This window comes from Engystomops pustulosus, chromosome 5, assembly GCF_040894005.1.
Source record: "Engystomops pustulosus chromosome 5, aEngPut4.maternal, whole genome shotgun sequence".
NCBI lineage: Eukaryota > Metazoa > Chordata > Amphibia > Anura > Leptodactylidae > Engystomops > Engystomops pustulosus.
In genome coordinates, this window is record NC_092415.1 from 70,734,568 (window position 1) to 70,755,914 (window position 21,347).

Consider the following 21,347-nt stretch of genomic DNA (forward strand, 5'->3'; position numbering starts at 1 on the left):
GAAGAAGCAATCAGATGATTGCTTCTTCATATCCCATGGTATAAAAGTGAAAAAGTAAAAAAAAAAGTTATTCAATAAAAAAATAAAGTCATAAATCACTAAAAATGCCCCAAACCCCCAAAACATATAAAGAGACATATAACTCAAAAAAAAAGTCTAAATCATAACACAAACCCCACATATATAGTATCACCGCGTCCGTAACAACCCGTAGAATAAAAGTAAATCATTATTGAACCCCCACGATAAACGCCGTAAAAAAAAACTGTTATAAACCCTCCAAAAATTATGATTTTTACCTTTTCAATCCCACAAAAAATGATATAAAATGCGACCAAAAAACCATATGTACTCAGACATGATACTGGTGCAAAGTACAACATGTCCCGCAAAAAACAAGCCATCAACCAGCTCCGTAGCCAAAAACGTAACAAAGTTATGCCACTTGGAAGATGGCAATACAAAAATTATAGATTTTTCCCCACATTAGGGTTTTGTTTGACAAATTTAGTAAAACGTAAGAAAATATATTCATGTCTGGTATCCCCGTAATCGTATCAACCCATAGAATAAAGATAACATGACTATTAGTCTATACGGTGAACACCAAAAAAAAAAAAGTCAAAAATCCAGTACAGAATTGATGCTTTTCTACTCCTGCCCTCAAAAAAAGTTCCTAAATTTTCAACAATAGGTGATACCAACCCCAAAATGGTAACAATGGAAAAAGCATCTCATCCCGCAAAAAAAATGCCGTCACATGGCCCCAATAACGAAAAAGCGAAAATTTTATAGCCTTCAAAAGGGGCCAATGAGGAAACTAAATTCCTGGCAGCTGCAGCGCCCTCCTTCCCTTCTGCACCTCGCTGTGCGCCCATAAAACAAGTCACAGCCACATGTGGGGGGTCTTTGTACTCAGGAGAAATTGCAGAACAAATTGTATGGTGGGTTTTCTCTTTTTATATTTTGGAAATGTGTAAATTTTGGTGCTAAATGAACGTATAAGGGAACAATATGACCATTCTAAATTTCACCTCCATTTTGATTCAATTACTATGAAGATCTCAAGGGGTTAACAATCTTCGTAAAAGCTGTTTCTGATAGCTTGAGGGGTGCAGATTTGAAAATGGGTTGGTTATATAGGGGGTTTTGATGCTAAATATGTAAAATTTCATTCAAAACTGTATTTATCCCCAAAATAGTCAATTCTGAAAATCCGGAAAAGCGATATTCTATTTGCAAGCCGCGTGACGTCAAAATAAATTATCCAGATATTTCAGAAATTATGAAAATGTAAAGTAGACAAATGGGAAATGTTATTCAGCAACTTATTTAGCTGGTAAATCTATCTGCCTGAAAACGTGATGATTTAGAATTTCGAAAATGGCAAATTTTTCAAAAAATTCATCACATTTTCTTTTTTTTGTAAATAAACGCAAAACTTATCTGCCAAAATTTACCACTAAAATGAAGTACAACATGTGGGGAAAAAACAATCTCAGAATCGTTTTGATAAGTAACAGTGTTCAAAAGTTATAACCATATAAAGCGAAGCAAGTCAGAATCCAAAAAATCGGGCTGAGCCTTAAGCTGTAAAATGGCTGCGTCCTTAAGGGGTTAAAGCTTTGAACACCCTTGAGGGTCTTTTTACTCATACAATAGCCTCCACCTACTGTATTTGTGAACACACTGCTAATCTCCAGTAGGCTGTAATAGAAAGAAAATAATGACATATGAGCCTTGGAGAAGCTTCCGGCTGTCATGGCAATCGTAGTGCACCCCAGCACCGATGACTTCACAGCCCATGTAGCAGAAAAAGCAAAACATGGATTACTAAGATTTGATTATTCAATATGAATAGAATAATTAACCTACCAGGGGCCCTCCCATCTGGTGCCTATGAGGCTTTTTTTAATCTCTCCTGTTTGGGGGTCGCCTAAAATGGCTGCTGACTTCAAGGCGGCTGCCTGTATGTCAGAGACACGTCCCAACCGTTGCCCTGAACAGGACAACTAGAGGGGGCTTACAGTACAGTATACGCTATACAGAGTATAACAAACATGACAACACTTCTGTGGTCCATATTTATGGAAAGGAAAATGAAAAGGAAGCTGAGAGAAAACCAATTAATCTTCATTATAAAATAATTTCACAATATCTCTTGTTCTGTAATGAAAGTCAATAAGAAAATGCTCTGTCAGCTTTTCTATGTTCTTTTGCCCCCCACTGTAATCAATGACTGCTCTTACCACCAGGCAGGGTATGAAACACATTTTGCCCGAGATGAGTCCCATTGAAAGGCTGGAGGGTGAGCATTACTTGAGGATTACTCCTTCCTTGGGATCTATAGCACCTAGAACTATACTTCTGGTATTATTTTGAAGAGGAGATTATCAGCTTTCAAGGCACAGGAAATGCAAAGTGCAAATAAAGATCAAATTCCTTACTATATTTTTTCTTCTCCAAACTCCCTCGGCACTTCCCATTTCTGGTCCCTCCGCCCTCCTCCTCATGTTCCCTTACCTCTTCTTCTTTTTTCAGAATACAGCGACATACATCTCGACATTCATGGACAGAGGCGCGCACGCGCATTGATTGGCGCGGCTCCGCCACTGCCCCAGCCGGCGGCATTGTGGCGCACTGCGCATGACCGGGTATCCGATAGCGCTGTCGGACCCGGCGCATGCGCGCTAGTGCCGTGCTGCCGGAAATGGAGCATGAGTCGTACCTGGAAGCTGATCACGGCGCGTGCGCCAAATCCACCTGTCCATATGTATAAAAACCGGCCTCCCAGCGTCAGTTTCGTACCCCCTGAGGAAGCGTGGGCGAAACGCGCGTTGGGGAGTCCAGGAGGCAGCCACAGACGACATACAATGGGTAGGACACTTGTCTGTTACGTTTTACTGATGCACTTATTATTTTGTGTTGTCTTGTGATAAAAAATAAAGATTTATATGTATTGATTTTAATGAACGTTGCAACTCCGTTTCTTTTTTGGTAATAATTTAACTTTGGTGGAGTAGTTCTAGATTCTGAAGATGGCAGGCTATGTGCCAAGCTCATAACCACAACAATATGAAGATAAGGTATTTATATTTTTAACAGTCTGCATCTCCAGTTCAGTAGCTTGTAGAATCCGGATGCGATTTTTTAAATACAGGCAGTCCCCGGGTTACGTACAAGATAGATTCCATAGGTTTGTTCTTAAGTTGAATTTGCATGCAAGTCGGAACTGTATATTTTATAATTGTAGCTCCAGCCAAAAAAATTTTTTGCACCAGTGACAATTTGAGTTTCAAAATTTTTTGCTGTAATGGGAACAAGGATTATCAATAAAGCTTCATTACAGACACCTTACAGCTGATTATTGCAGTCTGGGACTATCGTAAAGCATCCAGAGAGCTTCATCAAAGGTCACAGTGGGCAGAGGGGTCCGTCTTTAACTAGGGGGTCGTCTGTAACTCGGGTGTCTTTAAGTAGGGGACCGACTGTACCGCCAGAAAAAAAAAAGCCAAGAGCTAAAAGAGATAAGGGGTTGAATATCTGAGGATACTGTTTATTAGTAGTGTTAAAGCTAGTGACAGGTTTACTGGGAAGGGAATGTATACACAGAAAAGGATACATTTTTTTTTAACTAAATTTTAATGTTAAAATTATTTTAGGACTTAAATGATTTTTATTTCATATCACTTTCTATGTTTAATAAAAAGTATATAGCAACTATTTATACTCTGGCCACTCAACAAGTCACTTGTATGACTACGAGGCTTCTGTAATGCAAGTCACTAAATGCTGTTAACAATACTTAGAGGGTAGCCCCCATAATCACGGAAAGATTTATAAACATTATATGCTTTGTTACATATTAAATTGACCTTTGGGTTAAAATACTCACTATACCCCTTGATAAAGTGCTTAGTCATTGTATAGTTTAGATGGTTGAAAAAAAAGAAACATGTCCATCAAGTTCAACCAAGGAAAGAAAGAGATTGGATGAGGAAGAGATTTATGGGAAACAATTCTATATAGCATAACCATCACTGTTATTTAGATGTAAAAAGGCATATTGGGCCTTCTTGAAGTTCTCTGCTGTCCCTGCGGTGACTAGCGCCTAGAGCAGGCTATTCCACAGATTGTCAGTTCTCATAGTAAAAAAGCCCTGTCGCCTCTAGTGAGCAAACTTTGTTTTCTCCAGACGGAGATGGTGACCCCTCGTCTTTTGATTTGACTTAATCAGGGACAACTTTCCACTATATTTTTGTATGGACCATTCATATATTTCTATAAATTAATCATGTCCCCTCATAGTTGTCTCTTTCCCAGACTAAATAAATCTATTTAAATATTTCCTCATATCGGATACCCTCCATCCTTATCATTTTTGTGGCTCTTCGTTGAACCCTCTCCAGCTCCAGGGCATCCTTTTTATGGAGTGGTTAAAGCATTAAAATAACTTAGTCCCAAATGGGTATGGGGGAAGGGGGGGGCCTTAAAGAGCAGGTCAATAGGTTAGCGTACAGGGTTTACTTGCTATGAATAACATAACATAAAATAACATCATAAATTTAAAACATAATGCACATGAAAACATGGCAGGTATTACCATAAATAAATATTGATATAACTTTGGATATTATATCCTAACTATGGCAACCGTGACAGGATCCTACAGGCTGGGTGTCCGCCTATGCATCAGCATAGGATGACAGTACTTATACCCTGCAATCAGTATTGCAAGGTATTATAATGAACAAGCAATTGAACATTTGCTCGTTCATGTCCCATAGTGGGACAAGAAAAAAAAAAAAAAAACACTAACAAATTAGTTAGTCCCCATTACAAATAAAATTTAAAAAAAAGTGAAAATCAACATAAAAACCCCACATATAAGGCGTGTCCGTAATGACCTGTACAATAAAATCAAATCATCCCACAGGATGATTTTTACCTATCTTGTCCCACATAAAATGCAATAAAAAGTTATTTAAAAAAAAGTAGCAAGAAGAAGGTTGCATCAGAAATAGATGAAATCTGCAGAGTCTGTTTTTCCGAAAGACCCCTGGTCGTAACTACTATAGCGACCAACAAGCACCTTTAGACCAAAAAAGCAGCCTTTGCCCACACTGCTCCGATACTGAAGCTGTGGAGACATTCCCTGCCCCAACAATCTCTCAAGGGAGAGCTAAGCTTCATGAAATTTATAGATTAGAGGAACTAGTACAATGGAGTCAACCAAAAGTAGATTTCTCAGGATTTGCGACAAATGGATAGAACACACCAAAAAAAGAAGCTGAAGGTAGTTTGCAGAGTTAAGAGGTGCTGTAGGACATTCTTTAGATGCTGCAGAGTGTACTGTATTTCCTTTCAGTCGTACAAAATTGTTCCCGATTTTCCCTAAATCTGTCATATACCCATTATATATTTTAATGATCTTCCCGAGATTAGGTTATATCATATAAATATATATTTTATTGTTGCATTACCTGTTATAAGTTATGTGGTAAGCCTCAAAGGCAGTGTGGGGGCCCCACCCCAACATGGTATTTACTTTAATCACCAGTATATGTGGTAGATTGGAAATGATGGCACAGAAGTGCTAAAGCTATAATTAACATTTTGAGGTATGAGATATTGGACAGACCTGAAGAATTGCAGCACAGAGACGGCTGAAAACCATTCCCTTTAAGCCACTTCTATATTGTACTGTATTTGGTACAGCACCACCGCACTGCAAAAAAATAAGCCCTTACAGAGCAACGGGAAAAATATGTTATAGCTGACAAAAAGTGCGACCATGAAATAAATAAAAACCACTAAACTCTATATGACAAAACTGGCTATTGCTTGGACCTTCAACCCTTCTGTGCCTCGCTGTGCACCCATACAAGTGACGTCCATATAAGGGGCGTCTCCATACTCAGGAGGAATTGCATAAGAAATTTTAAGATTCATTTTCTCTTTTAAAGGTTAAATATTAGGGCTGAATAAACGTATTACTGACAAAATCAGACCTTTCTAAAGTTTTCCACCATTTTGTTTTAATTACTATGAAAATCTTAAAGGGTTAACCATCTTCCTAAAAACGGTTTTTGATAGTTTGAGGGAAGCAGATATGAAAAATGAGTGATATAATGGGGGTTTCTAATATTATATAATTCAAATATCTTTAACCCCTTAAGGACGCAGGGTATTTTTGCTCATTTCTCTGTGTGAGGGCTTATTTTGTGCGTAACAAATTTTAATTTCCTGTGATATTATTTATTATTCCCTGCCATGTAGTGGGAAGACGGAAAATTCCGAATGTGGAAAAATTGAAAAAAAACTCATTTAAGTGGTGAAACTATCTACCTGAAAAAAATTTACATTTTGAAAAATTGTTTTAAATAAATAAATGCAAATCTTGCCACTAAAATAAAGTACAACATGTGATGAAAAACAACAAAGCGATTTTGAGATTTGTTTAAGTTAAAGTGTTCAAAAGTTATAAAGAAACGGAGATTATAAAAAATGGGGCTTTAAGCAATTAACCGACTCTGTCGTGAAAGGGATATGTTTGTGTTAGGAAGGTGGAGGAGAAGAGGATGATGAAATTCGTGTGCTGCTAAATCTACAGTTATGGCTGGGAGATTCTGACAAGATACGGTAAATGCTGTCAATTCTGCATCATGCCTTAAGTGCTGTGACTCTCTTATCTTCTCCTATAAGGGTACCCTACATGGAGACAGTCTTTTACTATGCTTTTTATTTCTGGTCCTTTTTCTAAAATCAGTGAAGAGGCAGCCCTCCGAGATGTGTTGAAAGGGGCGAGGTTTCATTCCATCAAGGCGACGTCTCGGTGTAATGCTATACCTTTATCAAGCGTAGCGTGCAAGACAAACAACCAACTATTTATGGACCAATAGGCTCGCTGATTGGTCAGTAACAAGTGAATATAAATCTGTATACATGGTATAAAACGTGACAAATCATACAGAATCACAGTTTGCATAGTTACAATAAAGTGTACAATAGGGAAATACGTTAAAAATAAATTATGTGATAAATATAAAGTGACAGTGCTTAATTAACATAGTAAAACACACCCATCGGTATGTTAACCTGATCCACGTCTCCTCCTACTCATTCATAAAAACAGATTGTTTTTGTGGGGCCACCTGTTACAGCGTGCACGAAGCCAGAAGTAGATAAAAAGTTTTATTATATTAATGTTATTCACAGATCATCTATAAAACCCTAGTGACAATAAGTGCCGCTGGCGAATGTAACCATGGCATTTGAATGGTGGTGGCACATACAAAACACCATATTGTATGAGATCACCAACCACCATGTTTTCATTGGTGGGTGCTGACTGGTAAAAATTAAGTAAAAAATAAGGAATAAAAATAGAAGTTTCATAAAGATGCATATTTAAACAAGAAATAAAAGCATAAAACATGTTAGTTATCCCCATGGCCCAAAATACTCAGTCAAAATAATAATTGTCCATTGGGTGAACAAAACAAATAATGAATGCTTTTTCTTTGTTTCACCAACCATAAAAATTTTAGGCCGCACATAATCCAGTATGAGGCACAAGTGTATTCCCCCCTTACTGCGCCGAGCCGCTGTGCAGTGAGCACACGTGTCACGGTACCATACCATTACTGGGAAAAAGATGGAGCAAACTGTTGGCTACGTTCGTGTGAAAGTAGCCTGACATCGATGAGAGCATCAGCTGGTCTTGCAAAATATGACACCTTAGCCAGTTAAGTATATCCAAATGTAAAATAGAAAATACAGTTGTCAAAAAACTATACAAATTTGGCATTTCCAAGCCTGTACTGATCTAGTGCAAAAAAGGAGAAGTGTCATTTAAGCTGAATAGAAAAATCTGTAAAAGCTTAAGTGGTCTTTTTTTTTGTTGTTGTTTTGGGCTGCTTTAAGGGTGATAAATCTGGCATCTCGTTCAAAAGTCGCAGATTTTTGATAAAACCCATTCTAATCCTTTTTCAACACCAGAATGGGGCTACAGGTTTTTTGCTGCATTTTTCTAAGCGTCGACATCTAGATTCCAAAGATAATTTAGGCATACATTGGAAAACGTGTCAAACGTTGCTGGCAGGGTGAAAAAGTTGCACATTTTTGCACAAATCTACTAATGTGTCCAAAAATAATAATAATCTTTTTATAGCGCCATCATATTTCATACAAATCATGGGGGACATATACAAATAAAATACATTGCAACGTACAAACAGTCATATGGAACAATAGGAGTGTCACGGGTGGTACCGCGACCCACATCGCGGGTCGCGGGCTCACCCGTGCCGCCCTGCCCCCGCCAGCGCATATTACCCGTCCCGGCTCCTGGCTCGCTCCCCTCTGCTGTGCGCGCGCGTCCCCGACTGCTAGGGCGCGCGCGCGGCACCTTCTCCATATTTAAAGGGCCAGCGCGCCATTAATTGGCGCTGGCCATATTGCCAAAATCTTTATAAGCCTGCCTCTTCCTGTTACCCTTGCCGGATCTTTGTGCCTCATAGCCTTAGAGAAAGCTTACTAGCGATTATTCCTGCGTTCCTGTGTATTCCTGCGTTCCTGTGTATTCCTGCGTGTTCCAGCTCCTGTGTCCTGTGTTACCCGAGTTCCTCCGTGTTGCTGTGTTCCGTGTGCCTGTGTTCCCGTTCCCACCTGCCTGGACCTCCTGTTGCTGACCCCGGACTTGGACCTGACGTTGCATCTCTGCCGCCTGCCCTGACCCTGTGCCTGGACCTGTCTACGAGATTGTCATCCGCTAAGGTACCTCGACCTCGGCTGCCACCGTGGGCTAGTCACACCTGGGAACGACCTAGTGGTATCCTGCCGCAGCAAGTCCAACCCGCTTTGCGGCGGGCTCTGGTGAATACCAGGTGCCGCTAGGCTCCGGTTCCGGGTGTTGGTTAGTTACATCTCCCGCGGTGGTCCAGAGGATCCACTGATCCTAACAGTAAGATCCGGCCATGGATCCCGCCGAGGCTTCTTCTCCCAGTCAGCCTGATCTCGCCAACATCGTGATCCACCAGTCCCGGCAGATTGCTGCACAACGGAATCAACTGGAGCAAGTCACCGCCATGCTGCAACAGCTGCTAGCAACCCAGCATCAGCAACAGTCTCCTGAGGTGGCCGCTGCGACTCCTGCTACCCCGGCTTATCTTCCTGCTGCTGAACCCAGGCTACGTCTCTCTCTGCCCGGCAAGTATGACGGGGATCCCAAGATGTGCAGGGGCTTCATCACCCAGTGCTCCCTGCACATAGAACTTATGCCGTCGCAGTTTTCCACAGAGCGGTCCAAGGTGGCATTTGTCCTCAGCCTCCTTTCCGGGAAGGCCCTGGCCTGGGCTACTCCTCTTTGGGACAGGGATGACCCGGTTGTCGCTACCCTCTCGGAATTTCTGGCAGAGTTCCGGTCAGTCTTCGAGGAACCGGCCCGAGCTTCCTCTGCGGAGTCTGCATTATTGAACCTGCGCCAGGGTAACTCATCTGTGGGAGAGTACGCAGTTCAGTTCCGCACCCTGGCTTCTGAACTTGCCTGGAACGATGCGTCCCTCATTGCTACCTTCAAGAAAGGACTTTCTGCGCAGGTCAAGGACGTGCTGGCAGCACGGGACCTGCCGTCAACTCTGAGTGGTCTAATCACCCTGGCCACTCGAATTGATGTGCGGTTTAAGGAGCGTGCTGAGGAACTACGCTCTGAGTACCCCCAAGGCCGTGTTAGACGTCTTCCTCGCCTGGCACCTGTATTCCAAAAGCCGCTTCAGCCCCCGGCTGAATCTTCTGCTGATGAACCTATGCAGGTGGACCGAGTCCGGCTTTCTCTACAAGAACGTTCCAGGCGACGTCAGGAGAACCTGTGCATGTATTGTGCCAGCCCAGGGCACTTCATCGGGGCTTGTCCTGTCCGCCCCCAACGTCCGGGAAACGCCAGCACCTAGGCTTCTCAGGAGAAGCGTCCCTAGGTGAGAATAAAGCTTCTCCACGCTTGACTCTCCCCGTACTCCTCAGCGTTGGCACTGGCACCCAGATCCAAGTTTCCGCCTTCCTGGATTCGGGCTCTACAGCGAACTTTATGGATGCTGCCCTGGTCGCCCAGCATCACTTCCCGGTGGTTCGTCTCAGGAAGCCATTGTCCATTGCCTCGGTCAGTGGCCAAATTCTCTCCGTGCCCATCCGGTTTCGCACAGAACCCCTGCTCCTGCAAGTTGGAGCATTACATAGAGAAAGACTGTCCTTTTTTGTGCTGCCCCAGTGCACTTCCACTCTCCTGCTGGGCCTCCCCTGGTTGCAACATCATGCCCCTGTTCTGGACTGGTCTTCTGGGGAGATTCTCCGCTGGGGTCCAAATTGTTCATCACACTGTATGAAGGTTCTACATCCGCTCCCTGTTGGGACTTCTACCTTGTCTCCTAAGCCTTTGGGGGGGCTTCCCGCTCCATACCAGGACTTCGCGGATGTGTTCTCCAAGAAACAAGCTGAGACCCTTCCTCCACATCGTCCCTACGATTGCCCCATCGACCTGCTGCCTGGATCTTCTCCTCCTCGGGGTCGGGTGTACCCGCTCTCGGTACCTGAAACAGCCGCCATGTCCGAGTATGTCCAGGAGAATCTACAAAGAGGCTTCATTCGCAAATCCACCTCTCCGGCAGGCACCGGCTTCTTTTTTGTCACCAAGAAAGATGGCTCTCTCCGCCCCTGTATTGACTATCGCGGTCTTAACAAAGTCACCGTTAAGAATCGCTATCCTCTGCCGTTGATCACTGAGCTGTTTGATCGCCTACGGGGTGCGAGAGTCTTTACCAAGTTGGATCTTCGTGGGGCCTACAATCTTATCCGCATCAGGAGGGGCGACGAGTGGAAGACAGCCTTTAACACCCGTGATGGGCATTTTGAATATTTAGTTATGCCTTTCGGACTCTGTAATGCGCCAGCCGTTTTCCAAGAGTTTGTCAACGATATCTTCAGGGACTTATTGTACCGCTGTGTTGTGGTTTACCTGGATGACATCCTTGTGTATTCTGCTGACCTCGAGTCCCACCATTCCCATGTACGGCAAGTGCTCAGCCGCCTCAGGGCCAACCATCTCTACGCCAAACTGGAGAAGTGCCTGTTTCATCAAAGAAGCCTTCCATTCCTCGGCTACATTATTTCCGATAAAGGCTTGCAAATGGATCCTGACAAGTTATCTGCGGTTCTTCAGTGGCCACGCCCAGTGGGACTACGGGCTATTCAAAGATTCCTGGGCTTCGCAAATTATTATAGACAATTCATTCCTCACTTCTTGACTCTGGTAGCTCCTATGGTGGCGCTAACGAAAAAAGGTGTCAATTCTCGTTCCTGGCCCCCAGCGGCTGACCAGGCCTTCACGAGGTTAAAGTCCGCTTTTTCTTCTGCATCCGTCCTTACCAGACCAGATACCGAGAAGCCATTTTTTGTGGAGGTTGATGCCTCCTCCATAGGAGCTGGAGCGGTCCTTACTCAGAAGGGGCCTAGGGGCCGTACTCTATCTTGCGGCTTCTTCTCCAAAATTTTCTCCCCTGCAGAGAGGAATTATTCTATTGGAGATCGTGAGCTTCTGGCCATCAAGCTTGCCTTGGAGGAGTGGCGTCATCTGTTGGAGGGAGCCAGATTTCCAGTCAGCATCTACACTGACCACAAGAACCTCCAATACCTACAGTCGGCTCAGCGGTTGAACCCGCGTCAAGCCCGGTGGTCTCTCTTCTTTTCCCGTTTCGACTTCCAAATCCATTTTCGCCCTGCCGAGAAAAACATCAAGGCTGACGCCTTGTCCCGTGCTTCGGATGTTATGGGGGAGGACTGTGCCCCGAGATACATCGTTCCTCCTGAGAGACTTGTGCTGGCAGCGCCGGTGGACCTCCGGCAATTACCTCCCGGCAAGACTTATGTGCGACCTGGACTTCGAAAGAGGATTCTGACCTGGGGACATTCCTCTCGTGTGGCTGGGCACCCTGGGGTGCAGCGCTCTGTGGCCCTAATTTCCCGATTCTATTGGTGGCCTGATTTGGTCAAGGACGTTCAGGATTTTGTGCGGTCCTGTACCTCTTGTGCTCGTAATAAGCCCTCACGGCAAAAACCAGCTGGTCTTCTGTTGCCGTTACCCGTGCCTACCTGCCCGTGGTCTCACGTGGCTATGGACTTTATTACAGATCTGCCACCATCATCTGGCAATACCGTTATCTGGGTGGTAACCGACCGCTTTTCCAAAATGTCTCATTTTGTTCCTCTGCTCCACACCTTGCCAGCCAGTTCTTCACCCACATCTTTCGTCTACATGGACTTCCGTTGCACATTGTCTCGGACCGAGGGGTCCAGTTTGTCTCCCGCTTCTGGCGAGCCCTGTGTAATCAACTGCAGATAAAACTGGACTTCTCTTCTGCGTACCATCCTCCTGTCTAATGGACAGGTTGAAAGAGTTAACCAGACTTTGGGCTGTTACCTGCGTCACTTTGTCTCTGCCCGTCAGGATAACTGGTCCACTTTGCTACCTTGGGCAGAGTTCTCATATAACTCCCTGGATTCGGAGTCTGCTGGTGCATCACCCTTCTTTGTTCTATATGGAAGACATCCACGGCCACCCCTACCTCTCTCCGTGTCTGCTGATGTTCCTGCTGTGGAAGAGCTGGTAACGGACCTCAAAGCTATTTGGGAACAGACTCGTCAGTCCCTGCTTCAGGCCTCTGCCCGCACCAAGACTCAGGCCGATAAAAAACGCAGGTCTCCTCCCATCTTCTCTCCAGGGGATAAAGTGTGGCTGTCTTCAAAATATGTCCGATTGAAGATTCCCAGCTACAGGCTTGGCCCTCGCTATCTGGGTCCATTTGAGGTGCTGAAGCGTATTAATCCTGTGGCCTGCGCCTTCCTCCCACCATGCGCATCCCGAACTCCTTTCATGTCTCCCTGCTCAAGCCTGTCATCTTGAATCGCTTCTCCAAGCAAGATCCTCCCCCTACTCCAGTGGCGGACTCTACCAACACCTATGAGGTAAAAGAGATCTTGGACATGAAGACGGTGAGGGGGAAGCGGTTCTTCTTGGTTGACTGGAGGGGGTTCGGGCCTGAAGAAAGGTCGTGGGAGCCAGAGGACAACATATTGGATCGTAGTCTTCTGCAGAAGTTCCTCCAGCCTAGGAGGAGGGGGAGGCCGAAGGGGGGGGGGTACTGTCACGGGTGGTCCCGCGACCCACATCGCGGGTCGCGGGCTCACCCGTGCCGCCCTGCCCCCGCCAGCGCGCCGCCAGCGCATATTACCCGTCCCGGCTCCTGGCTCGCTCCCCTCCGCTGTGCGCGCGCGTCCCCGACTGCTAGGGCGCGCGCGCGGCACCTTCTCCAAATTTAAAGGGCCAGCGCGCCATTAATTGGCGCTGGCCATATTGCCAAAATCTTTATAAGCCTGCCTCTTCCTGTTACCCTTGCCGGATCTTTGTGCCTCATAGCCTTAGAGAAAGCTTACTAGCGATTATTCCTGCGTTCCTGTGTATTCCTGCGTTCCTGTGTATTCCTGCGTGTTCCCGCTCCTGTGTCCTGTGTTACCCGAGTTCCTCCGTGTTGCTGTGTTCCGTGTGCCTGTGTTCCCGTTCCCACCTGCCTGGACCTCCTGTTGCTGACCCTGGACTTGGACCTGACGTTGCATCTCTGCCGCCTGCCCTGACCCTGTGCCTGGACCTGTCTACGAGATTGTCATCCGCTAAGGTACCTCGACCTCGGCTGCCACCGTGGGCTAGTCACACCTGGGAACGACCTAGTGGTATCCTGCCGCAGCAAGTCCAACCCGCTTTGCGGCGGGCTCTGGTGAATACCAGGTGCCGCTAGGCTCCGGTTCCGGTTGTTGGTTAGTTACATCTCCCGCGGTGGTCCAGAGGATCCACTGATCCTAACAAGGAGTGTGGGCCCTGCTCACAAGAGCTTACAGTCTATGGCTACATACACAGGTGGCATGCCCGCCATGCGGGCATACCACCGTGTGCTGGAGAGGAGGAGGAGGCGGCCCCTCCTCCCTCTATAGAAAACAGCGGCACACGGCTGCACACTCGCCGAAAGCTAGAGCATGCTCTGTCTTTTTGCGGCGTGTGGTCCAGATCGGTGCCACACGTTTGGCACCGTATCCCCGCCGTGCCGCTATTGCTTTGCCGCAGACGGCAGTGTGAATGAGCCCTATGAGGATGAGGGGGTGACACTGGAGTTATAAGAGTGTGTATAATGGTCCAGTCATTCTTTAAAAGAAGCAGAATAAAATTATTTAATAAATAAAGATCTTGAACCAGCCATCAGCTTATATACAAAGTCTAAGGTCAGTAGAATTGCAGAGAAACCTGCAACTTGGTATCTGTTATTTGCCAGATAAGACAGTAGGAGTACACAGGATGGGTTAGTAACTAGAGATTTGAAGTTTCATGCAGTTAGCAAGAGTGATTGGTTTTAAGGGCACATCTGAAAGTTTGAAGGTTGGGTATTAGTCGGACAGTCCGGGGTAGGGCATTCCAGAGAACTGGTGCAGTCATGGAGACATGAGTGAGAGGTTTCAATCAAGGTAGAGAATAATCTAAGATCACTGGATGAGAGAGGAGAGGAGAGGTAGGGAGGGAGGGAGGTGCAGCTTTGTGCGGAGCTTTGTGGATGAGGGGGATTATTTTAAACTGTATTCAGGTGGAGACGGGCGGAGGCATCAGTGTAGCAGAAGAAAACCCAAGATAAATAAGTAAGGTACTTGCACAACCATATTGTATTGTCAATTTCATTACATTTGAAATTATTTCCATATGAAATTACATATAAAACAGTTCTGTAAACAAAAAGTTATGGCTTTTGGAAAGAGACAAGTGAAAACGAAAACGCAAAAATGGATAAGATATGTTTGTTATGAAAGAATATTTATTTTAACATTTGTTATCAACCAAGTATTTTATCAAGGTATATTCATTTTTGTCCCATAGTTTTTTAAGTCACAAATGCCTCCATCCTGTGGTGGTTCACCACTAGCTCCACATGATCACGGGGCAATTAATATTAATGAAAGGACCATGTAAACATGTAAAAACTGAAATTGTTGGAATAATGCCCGAGTGGCTCCAAAGATCTATAGGAAAGGGGTTGCCAAAACGGACTTATCCTTATATGAGAGCATGAATTAAAAACCATAGAAAATTATTTGCGTCTATTTTAAATCAGAGCCTCATTTCTGAAAACTGTAGGTGCTATATACAGGCAGTCCACGGGTTACATACAAGATAGGGTCCGGAGGTTTGTTCTTAAGTTGAATTTGTATGTAAGTCGAAACTTTATATTTTATAATGGAAGTTCTAGACAATTTTTTTTCTTTTGTCCCAGTGACAATTGGAGTTTCAAAATTTTTGCTGTAATTGGACCAAGGATTATCAATAAAGCTTCATTACAGACACCTTACAGCTAATTATTGCAATCTGGGACTATAGAAAAGCATCCAGAGAGCTTCACCAGAGGTCACAGTGGGCAGAGGGGTCCGTCTGTAAGTCGGGTGTCCTTAGGTAGGGGACCGCCTGTACTGTACAAAAAAAAGTTTCTAATATTTCTCAGTAGATACAGATGAACTTAATGCACAAAAATTGTTAAAAGGTGAACAAAGTATTTCCCACGGATAAAACTGCTGCAGAATTGGCCCATTGACCACTGAAAAAAGAGGAACATTACTGAAATTGGATGCTGACACTTCCAGTCTTGGCATGTGTGTGCTAAACCCTGAAGCGATCATAAACACGGGCACTTATACAAACAATTACATTAATTGAATTTCTAAGGACACAAGGTTACTTTAATGATGCAGAAATGTCTATAGAGATTCCACATGCTGCAAGGAGAACGCTGGACTTGTTTTTAGACGCTTTTTTAAAAAGTAATGTAAATAAAGAAACCCAATGCTCACATAGGTCCACATTTGTTTAACTGTTTATGTCTGTTTTTGGTATAATAAAGTGTCCAGAAATGTTGACGATTCAGCAACAATAGTTTCCGTTTGTGAAAAAACTTCCCTTGCTGCACCACGCTTACTGAAAGGACTCATGGCATTCTGCACAGATGTATTTAAAATATTCTCATATTCATGAACCTTGGCTGCTGAATGCTGTTTACTTACAGAGTAAAAGGCAGTGAGAAAGCCTGCACATCGCAGTATCTATACATTTCTATACAATAATAAAAAACATAGGAGACCAGAGACAAATATAGTATCCCGATATTACTGATACAGTGAAGTATATATATGGACACCTATTTTCCTGAAGTCTGTATATGATTGACAACTTCTCTTTAAGGGTGCAACGAACTGCCACCCTTCTTTTACCTAAAAATTGTTTCCCTCAAATTCCCATATAATCAACTTTATAATTGTACCTGGTATCCAAGGATATCTATAGAGAGTCGTGATGGGCGTGGCCTCCTTCTACTGAATAAAGCAGCTCATCCCCATGCTTTCTCTGCTTGACATAATTGCAGGTCTTTTAGCCTTCTAATATTACCAAACTGTACACCAAGCATAAATCTCATGAAATCACAACATATTATATCAAATGAAATCACAGCAGCCTACATGGAAAGGAGTAGAAGTCCATGCAGGCATGCTGTGATTTTATGTGGTCAGATATGTGCATGGCGTATAGTTTGCTAATGTTAAGAGGCTAAAGTACCTGTGATGATGTCACCCTGGTCACATGACATTAGGCCACACCCCTCAACTCGCTCTATAGATCCCTAGATAGCAGGCAAGTTTCTAACTTTGATTTTATGGGGATCTGAGGGCAACAATTTTTAGCTTAAAGGACACCTGTCATCAGGTCTGTGTCACTTGTCCTGTCACCTCTACCTGTTGGAGCAGCTCACAAGGATCCCATCCCAGCCTTTATCTAGTTATTTCATACATTAATCATTGTAAAATCATCTTTTCTTTATCATGTAAATGAGGCTGGTCACATGGTCAGAGGCAGTGATGTCACCCCTGTTACCCCTCCCCTCTCCTCCCCATGCTCATGTCTGTGTGTAATGTATAGTAAAGCATGGCTAGTGTGTGTGCTGCATCTGCTGACATGCTGCATCCTCCTAATACACAGGTGAGAGACACAGACATCAGCTACACATGAATCTGACATGTTCTGCTGTAACATGGCTGCCTGGAGCTATTGTACCTCTCCTAAACACACACATGCACATACAGGCTGCAGGGGGCGTGGCCACCAGCACCAGGAAGCACATCATTATACAGCCTCACATCATTATACAGGCTGTCAGTCATGCACTGGGGGTGTGGCTGTGCCTCCCACTCATGAATAGAGTGGACAGCTTGAATATGCTAATGCTTCATTGGACATTTCACAGGTCATTTGCATACAGCTTTAGGACCTCATTGCTTAGGTTTACAGGCATGTAGAGGGACAATGAAGGGATAGAGGCAATGCTCTCTAATGGCAGTTTATGAAAATATATTTAGTTTAGGGGGGTTATTTTGCATGACGGGTTCTCTTTAAAGTTGTTACCATGGGAGAAGTCACATAATGCCAAAATGTTGTGAGGTCAATTTGGCAACCATTTTAATCACGTTTATAATATATAACTAAATATTATATAGCTGTATAACACTAATGATTTGGAATTTGAGAAATCAAAAACTAAGACCTTAAACACTTACCTCTTATGTTGCACTTTTACAGCAGGTGTTTTAGAAGATAGTGAGGGAGGCCTGGTCTGTGCTATTGGTTCAGGTTTCTGTGACCTCTTGGCATGCTGCTGATAAATCCAACCACGTCCTGTAGCCATTTTATAACGAAGGTCTGAAAATTAACTTACAAATAAAAAAATAAAGTAGGACCTTTGGTGGCCGGGTGTTGTATGTACATGATGAGAACCCTGTATTCTACCATATTCAGCCTCATAAAACACATCTACGGGAATTGTGCAAATGGCAGCCTGTTGATCGATCATATATTATTATGATACATAAATGAATATATTTAGTAAAAGTGCACTCAGTTGCAGCAGTTTTCTCTGGGTATTTCACACTATTGAAATGTACTTAAAGAGGACCTGTCACCCCATTTATCGGCACTAGGAGCTGCTTAATAAAGTAAGCAGCTCCTAGTGCTTGATCAAACGCCGCAGTGTTATAGTGATAGCGTTACCGGAAACCTCCGGTAACGCTATCAAACACTGCGGCGGGGTACAGTGTAATCATCGGACAGCTTGCAAAACTGTCCGATGTATTCATGAGGGAGCGGTCAGAGGCGCTGCCTCTACACCGGACCGCCCCGCTCGCTTTATACGCCGGCATTGACTGCCGCGCGCTAGACGGCAGTCATCGCCCCTAGTCACGCCCCCCTCATTAATACGTCGGACAGCTTTGCGAGCTGTCCGACAATTACACTATACCCTGCCGCAGTGTTAGGTTTCCGGTAACGATATCACTCTAACACTGCGGCGTTTGTTCAAGCACTAGTAAGCAGCTCCTAGTGCCGATAAATGGGGTGACAGGTCCTCTTTAAGTGGGCAGTTCCTTTGGCAGCCAGCAGGAAAAAAAGAAGTTCTGGGAGGGGATGCACATGAAGAAAGAGGTTCAACTATAGTGTCTGCAGTAAAGAGGGGGAATACCTTTCCGCCACCAAGGAAAGGAGGGACACTGCTGTACCACCAGGAATGAGCACATACTCCACTGGCACAATGGACTACCATGGAGGGAGCACTAAAATTGCAATTTTGAATTTGTTTTTTTATTTACTATACCCTTCACAATAAGGGTATGATTATGTAATATCTGCTTGGCAAAATTTGCAATAGACGTGACAATACCAATTGTGTGGGGTTTTTTTTCACAAAATAAAATTATATATAGGGAAATTGGTGATTTTTTTTAAGTACATTTTATCTAAATGTTAACTTTTTATACTGCTCTACTAGGGGACTTACACTGGGAATACCTTGATCCCTCCTATAACACACTGCAGGACTTCTGCACCAAATGCACTGAGGAAGCAGAAGCACTCTTTAGAAAAAAGTAATCCCTTTATTCACCTGATGGCTTTACTGACAGTTTGACTATGAGACCCAGTCCTTGACACAATCTCCCCCCCTGCCAGGCAGATCATCCAAATATAGCGACAGCCCACTAATAAGGTCAATCTATTTCATTCTATGTCCTTAAAGAAAGCCTGTCACCAAAATTTTACCACCTTGACTAACAATGTCTGCTGATAAAGGGTTACAGGTCCTCCCCATATCAACTAAAATTAGCTGCCAGTGAGGCAATGTACCTTTATTACAGCCATTTTTATGATATACTCATGACTGCTAGCTGTGAACCAAGGCCCATTATTGTGACTGACAGCTCTCATTGTGTCTCAGATGATTGCTTGTTCACGTCCCATGGTGGAAGTTATCAAAAAGTTTAAAAAAAAAAAAGTTATTTAATAAAAAATAAAATGAAAATGCCCAAAATCCCCATTAACACATAAAATTACATATATCGTGAAAAAGGTCAAAAACAATTAGTATGACCGCGTCCATAACGACCGGTAGAAAAAAAAAACATTATTGAACCCGCATGAAGAATGCAGTAAAACAACTGGGGGTCATTTACTAAGGGCCTGATTCGCGTTTTCCCGACGTGTTACCCGAATATTTCCGTTTTGCGCCGATTTCCCCTGAATTGCCCCGCGCGCAATTTTGGCGCACGCGATCGGATTGTGGCGCATCAGCGCCGGCATGCACGTGACGGAAATCGCGACGGAAAGCGTGGCCGAATGAAAACCCGACGGATTCGGAAAAACCGCTGCATTTTTTTAAAAAAATGTGTCGCAAAACTTGCACTTACCTTCACCAGGTATAGGCCGATGAATTTCAGGGCATTCCAGCGGGCCTCGGGGAAATTCAGCGCAGCAGCGACATCTGGTGGACGGCGGAGGAACTACCTTAGTGGATCGCTGGAAGACCCGAATCCACCGCAGAGAACACACCGCTGGATCGCGAAAGGACCGGGTAAGTAAATCTGCCCCACTGAGTTCAGTTCTGGTTTGCAGCGTTCGGGCAGTGTGATCCAGGCAGCACTCGCACTCAGCACATCACACACGCAAGTGTGGAAGGGGCCGAAATGATAAAAAAAAACATACCTTCTCTAATTATTTGTGTCTCAAGAAATAAGAATGATACTGGTGCAAAGTACTAAATGTCTGGCAAAAAACAAGCCATCAACCAGCTCTGTAGACAAAAAAGCAAAAAAGCAAGAGATGCAAAAACGATAAAGATTTTTTCCCCATATTGGTATTATTGTGAGAAATTTAGTAACAGGTAAGAAATAATATCTCAGTATGGTATCCACATCATCGTACTGATCCATAGAATTAAAACAAAATAAGCTTTACAATAAACACCCAAAAAATAAAAGTCAAAAATCAATTACATAATTGTTGTTTTTTTCTCATCCTCCAGGGTCACAAATTGACCTGCATGAGAGGTTTCCGTGTTCTCAATTTAAAAAAAGTAATTAATACTTCCCTAGGTGTGAGGCATTGAGGTACTTACCTAGGGTGCTCGTGCACTGATGCTGGGTGTACAGAGCCGTGCAGAACGAGGAGTGAGGTAAGTATATAGGGTTTTTATACACCCATGCAAAAATATCTTATAGAGAAAATTGGGACAGTAAACCAACACTCCATAAGGACGTGTGGGTGGTCGCGCTGACAGGTTCCCTTTAGTATGTGAGCACACCTCATACACAGGACAGACAAGAGCGGCAGCCAATCACCATGCAGCCACTGTCCTCGCACTGCAACTTATCAAAAGGCAAAAGTAAGTCCACAAGCAGACAGGTAAGTTCTCAGCTGCCGGCTCATGTATGAGGGGCCTCCCCAGCACCACAGTATGAGGCGGGAGCAGCCATGTTTCCTCACCTGAATGTTACTCTCCGCTGCGCTGGTAACCACTGGAAACCCGCAGCATCTCCAGTACGAGGAGGCGGAGCTATGTGTGAGAGCTCTCCACTGCCCCCTAGTGACGGCGGAGAAGTACTGTGCTGCGCTGTGTATGTGTGCAGGCCGTATACACAGCTATACGATCCCCCTATAGCAGTCTGGCCGTGTATTAGTCAGTACATAGGACAACACACGGCCTCATCCAATGCGAGGGAGGCTACTCCTACACCACAGTACACATCATGCGATACCTGGAGCGGCTGATTCCCAGAACCCTCCAGGAATGCAGCATGACTACACCTGACAGTCTGGTACTTAGTCACACAATGCTAAACTCTGCAACGTGCATGAGGACTGACAAGCTGCGCCGCCACTGGGGTCACCCAGCGGTGCA

At 44.3% G+C, this 21,347-nt stretch overlaps 1 protein-coding gene across 9 annotated transcripts in view; it reads right to left on the reverse strand.

The window, feature by feature from the left end:
• Positions 1 to 21,347, reverse strand: part of FBXO15 (F-box protein 15) — a 123,628-nt gene that overhangs the window by 97,652 nt on the left and 4,629 nt on the right. For 3 of the 9 annotated variants that reach the window (XM_072152326.1, XM_072152325.1, XM_072152317.1), the window contains exons 1-2: positions 20,933 to 21,196; positions 17,683 to 17,835 (exon numbers count right to left, since the gene is read on the reverse strand). In XM_072152326.1, the coding sequence (XP_072008427.1) occupies positions 17,683 to 17,810 (128 nt within the window). In that variant the 5' untranslated portion in view covers positions 17,811 to 17,835; positions 20,933 to 21,196. The other 6 variants (XM_072152324.1, XM_072152322.1, XM_072152323.1 and 3 more) reach the window with 6 other exon arrangements.